Source organism: Oreochromis aureus, linkage group 1, assembly GCF_013358895.1.
Source record: "Oreochromis aureus strain Israel breed Guangdong linkage group 1, ZZ_aureus, whole genome shotgun sequence".
Classification (NCBI taxonomy): Eukaryota; Metazoa; Chordata; class Actinopteri; order Cichliformes; family Cichlidae; genus Oreochromis; species Oreochromis aureus.
Window position 1 is genome coordinate 27,563,579 of NC_052942.1, and position 15,254 is coordinate 27,578,832.

Consider the following 15,254-nt stretch of genomic DNA (forward strand, 5'->3'; position numbering starts at 1 on the left):
GGTTGTGTTTATTGGTAGTACTGACTGTTCGTTTTTGGTTTCTGTGGAGGTTCAATTTCCAAGTCATCAATCAGGGAAGAGCTGAGGCCATTCGTGGCACTCCTGCAATACAGATTTCAGTTTCTTTGAAAATACAGCATGCAACATCACTCACATAATAACACGTCAATACAAAAAAGGTTTCGTGCAAAAACCTTAAGTCAAGCATTTATATATAGAGAATGAGAATGTTGGAGAGGTTTTGGTCCAGCAGAACATGTGTGTCCACATACCTCTGTGAGGGTGGTACCAGCTCAGTTGGCAGGGTTAATGGCAGTGGTTGACCGCTCTTTGCCAAATCCACGAGGTGCATTGCCAGAATAAACTCCTCCGCTTGCAGCTTGCCATCTTTATCCACATCTGCTAAATTCCTGCAGGAAATTTGCAAGTTGGACTTTTATAAAACATAACATACACTTATCATACTTAAATGCAGCAGAATAATATTCATGGGCAAACAATATTGTTACTCAGGAATATTTGGACCTCATAATTACAATTACAACATCAATATCACAGCTATTGGACTTGCTGCTTAAAAATGCTTCTAAGCTTCTCTGACATAACCAGACTAGGTGTTGAAGCACAAGATGCAAGATCATATAAAACTAACTTAACCAAATTCAATAAAAACAATTAACAGTTATAGGTGTAAGTAGCTAACTGTAGAAAAAAATGTCCATTTGATTTGATAAATCCTGCTGTATTCAGTTGCATAAAAAATATTTCAGAAGCTTAAAAAAAACCTGACCAAAACAAAAGAAAAAGAAAAAAAAAAAAAACAGCACATCTTTTGTCAGAAGTTTTAACCCATTTTAACAAGTAATAGATACTGGGAGCAGCATTCTTAAACAAAAAACAAAACAAAAAACAATTACTTCCTTAATAATAATAAGAGGTATTGTGAGAACGCTACAACTGAATGAAGTTTCTTACTTCTGGCTGCCAAACCTGACTGTAGTAATCAAAAGACATGTTCAGACACAACAAAATGCACACATAATCCTACCAGATGGAGGCCAGTTGTATTTTTGACAGCATCGTACTTTCCATCACACCCTTCACCTGCAGACCTGGTAAGAAGAGGAACAAATGTCAGAGCTGTGGAGCACAGAGATGTGGGGGGTGTGGAAGAAGAAAGAAGTGGTGTGTGTGAAATGGTATAGTGTGTGATGATATATTAATTAAACTACATAACGTGTGGTGATGACAGGAAGCAGGTGCAACACCATAACCCATTTTTCCTTGAGTGACATTGTACAAAGTTTACAAAATCTAAAAAGCAGATGATGGCAAACAGTCTGCGACAGCATGAAAACACTCAGCTTTAAAAAGGTCTACAAGGACACAAAACTTGAAGGAATAAAAGAAGCCCTTCATGTAATTTATTTACTATACAGACTGGATAATAAAAGTCAAGTTGCATTACTAAGAAAATTGGAAAAAAAATCTGACCTTCATTCTCATTTCAATAAATCTTTGTTTTTTCATAAGAACAGGTTCTACAAGGTTTGCAGAACAAAGAGACAAACAAATACTTGACTGTGTGCATGTGTGTGTTGAGAAACGCTGTGACTGAACACACCCGCTACTATAGCCTCCACTACTTACTTAGAGCTAACTTAAGGTTGATACAGAGAAAAAAAAAAAAAAGAGGAAGGAAAATGTTATGAAGTCACCAGTGATTGTTCATCACCATGATCCACACCTAAATTCCTTAAATAGTTTGGTTTTATATAACCTATAACGTGAGCGTACACATAAATGCATCATACCACTGAGGTATCCAATCATCTGTTTATCCAAGCTGTTGAACTGCTGTCTGTATTTAAGTCTGGAAGCATGTGGCACAGCCCAGTCACTGGGAACAGCATTCATGGGGGACATCACAGACGGGGTTGAAGAACCAGAGCTGAAATACAATACACCAAATTTTTAACGTTTGTACGCATAATAGCCCTTTTCCCATTAGGACCTACTCAGCTCAACTCAATTCGATTTCTGACATTTTATTTTTCTGACATATAGCAACGCGCCCAGAAGTCTTGTGATTTAATTTGTTTGCAACACAAACGGAGCACAACAATGGAGGGCTTCAAGGCGATGGTATTCCTGCTGCTCGGTGTATGGCTTTTTGTCATACTTAGTGACCACGGTGTTTCCTCGTTGCCCGGTTTCAAAAATGGCAGTTTTGATTTTTGTGAAGTAGTCGCCCTTGATGCCATTGACTCGCCAGTCAGTGGCATGCAGTCTGTTGATGTCACATTTTCAGGTCAACTCAGATCACTTGGGACCCCGGTTGAGTAGTTACCTAGAGCCGAGTTCTAACATTTAATGGAAACCCTAAAAATCCAGTCGAGCTGAGCCGAGCAGGTATTAGTTGAAAGGGGCTAAAAGAAACTGACAAGGTAAACAAGTCAAAGGTTGCCCAGACATGCTTATGTATATGTGCAGGTCTTACCTGCCAGATCCCAGGTCTAGCAGTGTTGAGGCCGTGTTTATACCAGCAGGAGAAGAGGCGCGTCCAAGCGGAGAGGCGTAAGAGGTCGCAGATAGAGGTAGGCCTGAAGCAGAGACACACACACACGCATTAATCATATTTCAACAATAGGGCACAATATGTTATTCAAACACTTAACCGCAATTACAAAATGTGATGTTCTTTTTTTCACTTGGTGAAAAAGTTGAGAGTTCTGTCTACAGTTTTCTTAAATGGCAGAGGCCTTATATTAATATACTGTGATCACTGTTGTAACCTTGTCAAGGACAGGGAGGCCATTTGTATGGAGATGAGACAGAGACCTGACTCTGCAAAACAGGACAGGAGCCATTCCATTTCCCTGGTTTTCCCTTAAAATCCCCAGAACTGCTTCATCGTCAGCAAATATACGGTATTTAATATGAGAGAACAGCCAGCATTTCTCCTCAGCAGTTTTCATGCTACAACAAACAGCTGATAAGCATCAAGAAAGCAATAATCAAAAAGACAAACAAGAGCTGCCTAACAGTGCATACCTAAGTCAAAGGTGAACATTCCCTCCATAACATGCATTATTCAAGTCCCCCAACCAGAAGGATATCTAGTTTCTGATTAGTTTGAGGTATTTCCTTAAGAGCATCAACGTGATGCAAAATTTGTGGATCTAGATCTAATTTCCAGTAGACTAAAAAATTTAAACACTACCAAGCTGCTTGTGCCAAAAGTTTGCATACAAATCCCGCGCACTATTAGCTAATGCAAGTTTATCATGTTAAAAAGCTGGCAGAATATTTAATACACTCTTTTCCACATGTACTACTCTTTAAAAAGAAAAAGGCTGTTGAACAAAAACCTTTCTTAAAACAGAAAAATCTTCAGAACAAAGTTCTCCTTTAGGGAGCTTCATGGGCTTGCTTCTTTAGTTAGTTTTCAGCTGTGACAACCTGATCAACTAGCATGATAAACATCGATTAGATAACACAAAGCACTATGATAACCTCAAATATTTAAAGTGTAGTGTATTTAATAATATCCTAATAGTTTTTCTGTTAGAGGTCTCTCAGATACATGGTGAAAAAAACAAAAATGACAGCTAACTGATTAATAGAAAAGAGAATTACACACACCAGTATTCAAACCTCCAGAAGAAATTGGCTGGAGGAGTCCCATGGTGCCATTTGGTACTGTGGTATTTCCCATAGTTGGAACCACCAGGGGCCTGGGGGCAGTGGACATCATTAGTGGGTTCATTCCTGATGATGAAGGAACCATCGGGGTGAGGCCTGTCATTGGTGTCATAGGTGACACGGCCATAGGAGTCAACATGCCAAGGTTTGTTCCAGGCATCATAGAACCAATTCCTATGACACAATTAGATACACCAGTTTTGATCACAGTGATTGAAAGCATGCATGGAAACAATCAGTCAGACACAGTTTAGATTAGTCTAAGTGCTGCAAAATCTTTGAATGGAGAATTCTTCATAAAAATCATATTTTAAATTCTACCTAGGAGCCATAGCAGCTCTTTCTTTTCCTGTTTTTGTGGGCCATGTCCATTAAAAGGACATTCACTGCTATAACGTACGATGTAATAATAATATCGTACCATAGGCAGGGGTGGTGGGGTTATTCATGGTGGGAGCACGCACTGGAGGCTGCTTCATGATGATTGGAAGTGATGACGGAAGTGGTGTACCCGTAAGTTTTAGCTTTATAAGCTTCATAGCGACAGAAAACTCCAGCCGGTCCATCTTTCCATCTTTATTCATATCGGCCAGAGTCCTGGGAGACAGAACACAGAACATAAGCAAGGAAACGGTGATGGCTTCTCAAGAAGATCCTCTCAAGCACAGCATCTTATCCACTGTGAGAGAGTTTGTGTGTGTTTCTCTCACCATATATCAGCCAACACTGATGCAGGCAGCCCTGACTGAAGGAAAAGCTTCTTTGCCTGGTCTCCTATAAAAAGACACAGAGAGGGAAGAAAACAGAAAAGTGTCAGTTTAACCTAAGTATGAGGTTGTATATCACTATGTGGACTTTAATACATATGTTATATTGGTTATATTTACATGTGCCTCGTTGCTTGAGCATCTGTATTTGTATGTGTCTGTTTATTACTGTAAATCACAGATGGGTAACTCCAGAAGGCCTCGTTCACTAAAATTCCATCCAAATAGTTTATCAACATTTATATGCATCTTGCCAGTTGTTTAATGTTTACCACTGCATAGGTAACGGAAGACACAAATTAACAATGCAGAGGCACTGCAGTCACGTAGTCAAGATTCCTTCAGATAACGACGCCTCTTATTGACATTTTTGGGGGTTGTTTCGTTTTTTTCCTTTTAGGATGTTGCAGGGCAGACTGAGATGGTCCACTGGCCGGTTCTGGTCCTCGGGCCACATGTTTTCATTTATAAAGCACTTTTCAACCTTATCGATGCTACAGAGCGCTTTACAATGTTTTCTACTCCCATACACAGGCACTGGCATGCCATCTGAAGGAACATAGTATTCAATGTTTTGCCCCAGGACACTTCAGCATGGGGAGGGGCTGGGGATTAGGGATACCTAAGCCACAGCCATTTGCAATTTCCAGTTTCATCATGATAAAATAGCACTCTGAAAACCGGCATCCAGTCACTGTGTGAATCATGGACAAACAGCGTGTTTAAATGTCTGTACCTGTGACGTAGCCCATCGTTGGGGAGAGGGAGTCAAACATCTGATCATGTTTGTCCCTCTCCTCTGGGGAGATTGCCCACACACTTGGACCACCTGAGGGGGGAAAGGAAATGTAAAGTTTCAGACATAGTCAATGAGATTAAATAATTCCAGGCAAATATGCCCCAAGAAGTAGCAGGTTTAATTTTTCTAATTAATGTCAGCTGATTTATCAGATATTCAGTTCACTTCACAAGCTTACAAAAGCGTAAAAAAGAAACAGGAAGACAGGTGCACACACACAGACCAACTCACACAGATAAGATGAAAGAGGCCAGCCTCAGCAGCAGTCAGACACTGGGAATCCACCAGTATTGACAAAGTGATAATGAAGCTCAATTTTCACTTTGTTAAGTGGAAAAAAAAAGACACTTTTACTGCTATTCAGCAAGGCTGTTTACTCCACGATATATCAACAACACCAACATATATAAACTACACCAAGACCAAAAACATATACTAATCTGTGTACTTTAGTCCTGTAACTGAAGCTATTAGTAAACCTGTTTGTTTTTTTTTTTGGGGGGGGTGTTAAAAAAAAAGGAAAAGATTTGGACCAGACTTTAAAATTACTAAAAAGCACAACTGTGCCAAACTATAACACAACCAAACACAACCCAGCAATTATCACTAAAACTAGCCATATGTTGCCCTCAGCAGCTCTGCAGAGCCACATTCACACACCCCTCTTTCTTTCATTCTCCACACACAGATTTAACACTGTCCTTTATACACACAAAACGCAGTGATCTTACCATTCATTTTCGCAGGTGGAGAACTCCCAGTGACGTCCTCAGCTACTGTTCACAGCCATCTGCAAAACACACATAATCACGGTCCAGTCATCAGTCAATACTGCAGCTAAGAGAGGACAGTACTGTCACAGAGAGCAGGCAGATAAAAAGGCAGAGAGAGGCACAGAGACAGACCAGGCAGAGAGAGAGAGAGAGAGATTCTGGTCGGTCAGCAGAGTCAAACAGGGCTTCTCCTGTTCGCTTTGGCCACATCCCAAATCTTTTCAACCACATGGACTTTTTTCAGCACCATCAACACTGACGTTGTAGTTGCCAGAGTGAAATACATGCTACTACAAAAGCTAAACTGACGCGCACTTATTTACATTTACTGTGTCCAGGAATACAAACCCCTGTTCGTTCTGTGTTTGATCAGCAAATGTAGACTGAACAAAGGATCTGCAGCCCTTTGGTGTTAAACAGACACCACTTCTTCAAAAAACTGCCCACGTTTGATGTACAGATGTTATGCTTTGTTCATGTTTATTCCCCAGTGTGACGCAAACACCATCAAGTTATTATTACAGACACAAAGTTTTTGTTCAACTGTAGTCCATGATAGGACTACTTAATTATAGCAAATGTAACAATTACAACTATTTACATTTTTTTCCTAAGAGCAATAAAAGAAAGGCTTTTGGAAGGTTCTTGAAAAATCTGTAGTGTCACAATACAAGAATCAATCCTGTTGATTGATTTTTATTTCCAGCTCTCTATTTTCTAAAGCTTATCTGGGTCCAGGTCATGAGGGCGACAGTCTAATCAAAGCATAGCATTAATTGAAATATGACAGTGAAAGACATCTTAGCACAGGGGTGGGCGATTAACTTTTCAAGTTAATATTACCAGGAATGAGTTTATCCTCTACGGTGTGAGCTTCTCATGTGACCCCAGGGGAAAATTACCCAGTCCTGCCTTAGAGGTTTACCTAGACAACCACAGAACTAACTCCACTGGTTACCAATATTCAGCGACAAACCAACACTCAACAAGCAAATTGCTTCCTGTGTGAAAGCCCTTTAAGACTAAGCCCAGATGTTGTTTTGCTGCTTGTACATTTTCAGTCTTTGTCTACAATTTGTAGCTATAGGTAAGGTTACGATATTTCCATCTAGAGTAAAGTTGTAGCTCAACATTCAGCTGTTGAAAATGAGTAAAGACAAGCTACTACACTAAAGCGACAAACCAATACTCTTAATGACTTTTAACCTGCCTTCCTGTTAGCAGAGACTATGACTCTTTCTCTCTCTCTATCTCATCAGGCTTTGAAACCGCTCTTGTTGAGTCATGCACTTGCAAACAAAGTGTGGGAATTGGCCTATTGTTGCATAAACCTGTTTTATATAGTAGGAGGCTCAGCTTCTTCTTTAAGGTTGAAGTCTATAAGTTTCAGTAATTACATGTGATTATGTGATCAGGCAGGTCTGTCCCAGTACTTTGGTCCAGAGTGAAATATTATTATATAGGGACAGTGCACAGGGGTTGACTGTAATGTAAATAACAGGGTAAATGTAGCAGACTCTCTGTCTCATGTATTATATATGAAGTCCTTGTTGACAGAAGCCGGTAAGTAGCTTTATGCTGGGTTGGAGATGTAGTTATAGGTCTTATCTGTGGCTGCTGTAGCACTCTTCCTGTTAAATGATCATTACAACATGCACAACAGAACCGAATTGTTTAGATCTGAAACAGTTGTGAATGTCGTGTGAACTTATTTATTGAACCATTAATAACAGGAGTAATGCAACACTGAATACAGATCTAATCTTTAACTATCCGACTGGTACGTCAACAATTTTTCTTCATATTTTCTCTTTTCCTTTCATATTCGCATCTTTAGAATGACAGCTTTCCCTGTTATCATCACTCTACCATCAGCCGCTCAGGTTAACATGATGAAGGTGGAGGAGGAAAAGCAGGAGAGAAATTCTAATCATTCTGCTCACCACTTCCTGCCTAACCTACGAACACAAGCATTTCCTCAACCAACATCAGTTGACAGGATGTGATCACAGATCTTGGCAGAGAGGCAGCTTTTAATGTCCTAAAAAATAAGCGTGAGAGCTGTGGTTGAAACTGACATAGTATTCCAGATTAAAGAGTCATTTATAGCTGATTACTGACGTATTTGGTGATAAGAAGCCTGTGCATGAGAATATGAATGAGGGAGAGAAAAAAACTGAAAGAAAGTGCCTGGCTGACGCTCTTACAAGGGCAGAGAATAACAAGAGAGGGCTGATCCACTGCCTGCCATCTGTCACTCTCCCTCTCTCCTTCCTTTCCCGAGTCAGACCATACTCTTATTCGATATCTCTGATCATCCATTCTTTCCTCTGCTACTCCCATCTATTTTGCTAGCTGTTTAGATGGAGAGCATCAAATACAATCATACTAGTTTTAAATGAATTTAGAGCATATCATTGCACTCTCTATATTACCATCAGCAGTGACAATGGACAGTTTGGTTGTTCCTTTTAAGAAATGTACTTACTTATGGAGGCATTTGAAAGCCACTGACACTGAAGTCATGGAATCTAATGTCTGGTAATGCAACACTACAGGAATCTGAATGAATAAGTGAAAGAAAGCAGCAGACTGTTGGTTTTAAGGTTTACTGTTTCCAGAGTGAGCAAGTAGTCTGACTTTCCTCACAGGGCGGCTGCCTGACCAACTGACCGACTGAACGTCGGACTTGGCTAGCACAAAGGAGTGACCTCAGTGGCAGAGTCAGCTTTGCAAACTTCATGCAAATACCTTCTGGAATCGCCCTCCACATAAACACACACTGCTTCAGTAGAAGCCTTGTGCTGCTAAATGAATACCTCTGACCCACCATTTGCATAGACTCCCCCAAGGTAAAATCAGAGTGAAAATCAACAACCAGAGCTCCACCTAACTTAAAAACTAACCTCATCTATACTTAACCAGTGATGCAGAACCTTTTAAAAACATCTAAAAACAAGTAGGAAAAGGAAAAGCAAAACAGATTCTAAGCTAAATGCACTGTTTTGATACAACTGAATCACTCTATCACTATGGTTGACAGGAGACAGCTGCCTTGTAGATGGAATGTGCCATTACTGCAAGCAGTAACTCACCTAGAAGCCATGTGCTGATAGTTATAGAATACAAAAAGTAGAAAAATGCACCTCTAATTACCCTTAGGAGACAGGCAGGCAGATACAATTTGTGAAAGGTGACAAGCTTAGATAGTACTGGACAAACAAGAGAAACTCGCAAAGCTGAAAAAAAGTCTTGTGAAACTAGAAGAAAAGAAGATCCAATGGAAACCGTGACAAGTGAAGTGAGCTATATATTATTCTACTTATGTTTGTTGAATTTAACTCAGAGAGCGTAAAGTGGATGGACATAGCTTCCTTGTTACAAAAATAAGAAGCACCTTAAAAAAAATGTGCATTTTACCTAGTGGCCACCAAATGGCGATAGCTGTAGTTGCAAAAAACTTCTAATCCTATAAAAGAAAACCGACTTCCTTTATTGACGTTCATCTCAAGGCTTCAAAACAAAACTTCAAAAGGTGACATCCTGGTAGGCCTTTTATGCTGTCTATGGTTCGAAATATGAACTTTTAATTGAAGCCACAGTTCCCAACAGCATTTGCAGGAGACACCAGGCAAGGAGCTGACACTGAGCGCTCAGGATCTGTGGTTTTCAACAAGACAACAACCTTAAGGATCCTGCCAAGAAAACACAGGGTGGCTCCCCCCACTGACAGTCCTGAACTGACCCTGCCACAATCTGGGCACAAACCCAACAGAGCTCTCAGATAGACCGTGAATTTACTGTGGACCAACGCTCCTTATGAGTTTGGTTGAATTTGAAAAACGATAGAAAGCGTAGAAATTTCCAAAAGAAAGGTGTGTCAAACGTGTGATAATTCCCACAAACGACTGAGGCTGTTACTGCTGCTAAAGGCGTTTTAATCAACATATAAATGAAAAGGAAAATTAGATATTTTCATTGATTTACAAAAGTTTGCAATAAGTGTGACGTAATGTGCATAGTTCTGTAAAAAACTGAAATAAAAACTTGAAGGTCTAAAAACCTCTGAATGCACTACAGTAGTAGTGAACAGAAGCTATCTGTAATGAGAATAGAGCAGCAACCGCAATGCATGTCTTCAAATCTGAATGACAGCAAGAATCCAAGCTACTGATGTTTCTATGCCCAACACTTTGACTTCCTCCTAATTCTAGCTCTATTTGTGTGTGATGCTGGTTTTGAGTTACAGTGTATGCATGAACAATATTTTTTAAAAACCTTGTGTAGTTCTGGATTTAAAAATAAAACAACCCAAAAAAGAACAGCTGTTATACAGCTTGTCTGTATAACTAGAATTCTGAGAAGTGGAAAATCTGATAACCCCTGGGTAGCAAAACACATAAGTCTGCCTTATGTGTCCACTCATCTTGGTGTGAACACACATGCAACAGCCATTGCTTTTGTCATAGTTCGGTACATAAATAGACATGTGACTCACAGTGTCCCAACCTGCAGTTCATGAAACAGCTCTTACACAATGGTTGAGAGGTGGTGAAACACGGTAGTATACTTGCTAACAGCCAGCATAACAGTAACACTGATGTCCACATAATCACTGTATACTGAAAAAAAATAATCAGAATGAACAGTGGGACATTAGATGTTATTTATCTTCGACCATAACAGTCTAAATTCCATTGTGGAAAGAGCTTTTCTTTACAAACTACAATCAACTGAGTTTTTGTGTTTATATGCATATCAATTTGCTCTTTGGAGTTCTGCTGTGGACCTGCCTGTCTATCAGTTAGTATACATAACAGTGAAACCTGTTGGATAAATAGCATGACTGTTTCTGACCTTAGCTTCTTCAGTAGACACTTTGAGCCATGTGTGCCTTTCTTTCTGTCTGTATCTGTTTATACCTTTTGCTTTGTGCTACTGGGGACCTCACTGCCATCCCACCCTTGCTTAGAATGAATCAAGAATTAAAGAGCATGACGTAACACTGTCAGGGATAGGGATGAGACTGAGAACAGAAAAATATTCTGCACCCTGTCAGTCCTGTCATCATCACTGCTCTTTTCAGATACAAACACTGCGTGAATGCCGTTCTAAGAAATGATTGATTTTCTGCCGCCTCTCTCGCTGACCTCACACCAATGACATCAACTCCATCCACAGTTCTGTTTCTGCCCGATGACACCCTTTCTTCCCCTCTGTGTCTGCCTTTGTGTACAGTAAAACTACCCAAGCTTTCTCTTCAGCTGTTTTTAATCTGTATTTTCAATTCCTTCTCACAATACAGAGACAATTAACAGGTAGTTTTATTAAAGTGATATTTCAGCATCCACCTGCTCTGCAGTAAACACCCATCTACCACACTCAGGGCTGCAAAGCAAACCTGCAACATTTCAGATTGGGTTTGATTAACTATGTTTGCAATGCCAGATTTTGTTTTCTTAAGAGGCATAGCACACCTCTCCCTCTTTTAGCCTGGGTTTGACTCACCTTGATTTGTCCATCTATCTGAACATGACAGGGCCGGAGAACGTACACTTCTAAATTTGTTATTTGGCTTGTGCATGTGGCTCAGTGGGAACATGGCAATGCTTCACCACTGCCAAATTAAAAAAGACTGCGAGTCTGGTTTGACTGACGAGTTAATATCGGACCAATATTTATATAATAAATGAAAGTTGGATGAGGAAAACAGCAGGCTGCTGCTTAGTGTCCAGTATTAAAATGACAAGCATCAAGTTAGGATTGGATAAAAAGAGCTGCAGCTTGGTAAGACTCCTCCCTGTACTAACTCAGCATGTTAACCACTTTAACATTTTGCTGATTTCAGGGTTTTAATAGCTTACAACAGAACTCTGGTAGGTGATGATGTACGTGAACATGATGTGCCCACATATATTAAAGGCCATAAGTCTTTGTTACCTTATTAGAGAGACATTTGTACATTTTCCTGTCAATTTAGGGGAACAAAATGACTCCCCAGTGCTGATAAAAATGCTGGCAGGATAAACGCTACACTGGTGGAATATTGCTTTTCTCAAAAGAAAAGAACAGCAGATACACTCAGCATGCACTTCATTCCAGACCTTTCAAACATTTTCTCTAAACCTCTGTCACTTATTTGTTTTCCAAGCAACTATCTAATAAGGTTGGCCTTCGGGTAAAAGACTCTTTAAAGCTAAAAGAACTTCAGTGCATATGTGCACCTTATCTGTCAAGTTATCAGTATTATGCAATAACAAAAAATTTGCACTGAAAATAGACAGCACCGGAGCAACTGATGATAATGTTTTGTGGTGATGTGGTTAATTTGAAAGCTTTTTAAATAACAGCCTGCCAAGTTAGAAAAATAAATGCTGCAATATGTTACCCTGCATTTTCCCCCCCAAGTTTTTAACTAAACTTATTTGCAATAATCAGTCACAGTAGTTCGTATTATTAGTAGATTTTATTATGTTTCCAGATTCATTTTTATTTCAGTTCAGTTACTTTCCACATTGTGTTCCCTTGTTTCAGTTAAGTTTTTATTACCTTCACTTTAGTTATAGTTGATCATATGCACGAATACCTCCTGGTTTAAGTTTTGTTGACTAACTTTGACCAGACTTATAAAAACTAAAAGAATTTTCCCTCATTTTTTTTAAATTTTTAATAATTATTATTATTAGTGAGTGGCATAGTGGTGCAGTGATTAGCACCTCCCAGCAAGAAGGAATGGGATTACCCTCCAGGCTTGGGACCCTTCTGCGTGGGTTTTCTCTCACAGCCCAAGGACTTGTATGTTAGGTTAACTGTTGATTGTAAGCTGGTTGTAGGTGTTAATGTTAGCCCTGTAGTAGACTGGCGACCTGTCCAGGGTGCACCCCACCTCTGATCTTATTACAGCTGGGACATGCTCCAGAACCCCCACGATCCTGAATTGGATAAGCAGTTCAGAAAATGCATAGATGTGTGGATAATAGTTAGTTTTCTATAATCCCAATACTATTTCAGTTAGCTTTTTGTTTCTAAGCTCACTGGTCATGGTCTTAATTAATTGTAAAAACAGATTATTTCGCAGGGAAGAACCATTGTGTGCAGCAGCACCAATCTACAGTAGCCTATAGTAAATATGGTTGAGTAATCCTGTCAGCTATTGGTTAGGAATTAACACAAGAAATATATTTTGAATTATTTCATTAAATGTATTTGTGTGGGCTGCGGCTTTCACTAATTAGGTCACTTTGAACAACTGAGACCGAGCAGGCCAATAATTCATACAAAAATTTCCACTTGGGCAAGGTAACGTCATTTACAACCTTCATCTCGGTGTATGTGTCTCTAGATAAACCGAAAGAGTCGCATTCCCTGATCACTTGTCACCAGTCACTGAGACCTGCCTGCAACCTGCTCAACTAGTTTGAGCCAAAAGGAATTTAGGAGACTTTCCTGCAAATCTGCCCTCACAAACCTCCCAGATACACTTTCGCCATAAAAGAAGCGCCAACAAACACTCCTCATCTGGTTGTCCACAAACAAAACATTTAATGAAAACGCACAACTTAGCAAGCTAACCCAACTCTCACGGTCCCAGGTTGTTTGGCATCCACGGTGAAGCATCACCTCTTTAAAGAACACTTTTTCCTTTCATATTTTCAAATTAAACAAGGCACATAAGGAAACACGAACACGGAAAAGTCATTAAAAATATCGAAAAGTCAACAGGGAGTCTATAAAGGGATTATTATGAGAACATCAAACTTATAGTCATGCTTAGATAAGCAGTTTCGCTTGCCTACCTCTCTCACCGCTACGGTTCAAAAACATCAACTTCTGAGCTTTCGAGAGGCCGCAAATGACGAGCCACCACTTCTGGACGGTTTCCCACACACGCTCTCAAAGTTTAGTATCCGCGGAGAGTTGCTGTTTTCAGGAGATATGTTAAGTTTGCCAACGTTTCTGCTCAGAGAACCTGTTGCTGACAGCTCGGTGTGTCACACCAACAACATGGCTGACGACGAGTGATTGGAGCCTGCGGGGCGCTGCTAACGTCCGGCGAGTGGGAGGAGAGAGAAAGGGAGGACTAAAAGTGGAACAGATGGAGAAGGAGAACAATCGATGGGATGGGAGGCAGATAAGAGACAAGTGAGGGTAATATTATACGATATGGAGCCAGACTAGGAGAGTAATGGAGAAGAGATTAAAATCCTTGTATGACTTTTAGATTATTCATTACAATTTATGAGAAAAGGATATTCTGAGAGTATACAGTCATATATTTTGAAATTATATAGGTACACGTTCTGTGATTATACAGTCATGTGTTCTGAGATTATACAGCCATACACTCTGAGATTATATAGTCATATATTCTGGGATTATATAGTCATATATTCTGAGATTACACAGTTGCACATTCGCAGGAAACAATTCAGAAATCCTCTGTGATTAAAGTCACAAAGAGTAGCTCACTTTGGAAATTTGGATTAACCTATATAGCCAACCAATAGTGTACTGTATTAGATCGGTAAATCAACTCATTGCCTGTTTTTAACTGGGTGTAGCTATGTAAATTTCCATAGCCCAGAATTGTGATAACATCCAAATAATCCAGACTTTGAAGTGACACTGTTGCCTTAAATTAGATATCTTTTTTAATGTGGGTGGCACTTGGGTGTCCAACAATCAGTCATTTCCAAAACTGATTGGAAATTTCTTAGTCACATACCTGGACTGTAATTTGGCCATATTTGGCTGCTCCAGTGGGACGACATCACAAGCTCTGTGGGAATGCATGATGGCTGCAAAGAGATTTTTTTTTTAAATGATAGAAAATTCAGTGGGTGATAATTTGAATGTTAACAGATCTCCTGCCTCCATGAACACTCATTACGTACCATACATGCCCACTACTGATATAGCAGTTGCATTTAAAAACACGATTTAATGCCAGTAACTAAGTAAATAAGCCAATGAATTTTAGTCTGGTTGCAACACAATATATATTGGGTAGTGGTAAAAACTGACTAATTAATAGTAATGAAAACATCTTTTGCAAAGTAAAGGTGTCGGGGAATGATAGGCAGTGGACCACTGTGAAAGAAATAAGGTGTCCATCTTCTAAAACCTACAAAATATATATATATATATATATATATATATATATATATATATATATATATATATATATATATATATATATATATATATATA

The 15,254-nt window shown here is 39.5% G+C and overlaps 1 protein-coding gene across 2 annotated transcripts in view; it reads right to left on the reverse strand.

Annotated features, from left to right (window-relative positions):
- itsn2b (intersectin 2b) overlaps positions 1-14,066 on the reverse strand; it is a 36,798-nt gene extending 22,732 nt beyond the window's left edge. For both annotated transcript variants that reach the window (XM_039611807.1, XM_031730900.2), the window contains exons 1-11: positions 13,841-14,066; positions 6,003-6,061; positions 5,209-5,301; positions 4,416-4,479; positions 4,127-4,302; positions 3,646-3,879; positions 2,501-2,603; positions 1,815-1,951; positions 1,049-1,112; positions 273-410; positions 26-102 (exon numbers count right to left, since the gene is read on the reverse strand). In XM_039611807.1, the coding sequence (XP_039467741.1) occupies positions 26-102; positions 273-410; positions 1,049-1,112; positions 1,815-1,951; positions 2,501-2,603; positions 3,646-3,879; positions 4,127-4,302; positions 4,416-4,479; positions 5,209-5,301; positions 6,003-6,009 (1,093 nt within the window). In that variant the 5' untranslated portion in view covers positions 6,010-6,061; positions 13,841-14,066. The remainder of the gene's footprint in view (positions 1-25; positions 103-272; positions 411-1,048; positions 1,113-1,814; positions 1,952-2,500; positions 2,604-3,645; positions 3,880-4,126; positions 4,303-4,415; positions 4,480-5,208; positions 5,302-6,002; positions 6,062-13,840) is intronic.
- Between the last annotated feature and the right edge of the window lie 1,188 nt (positions 14,067-15,254).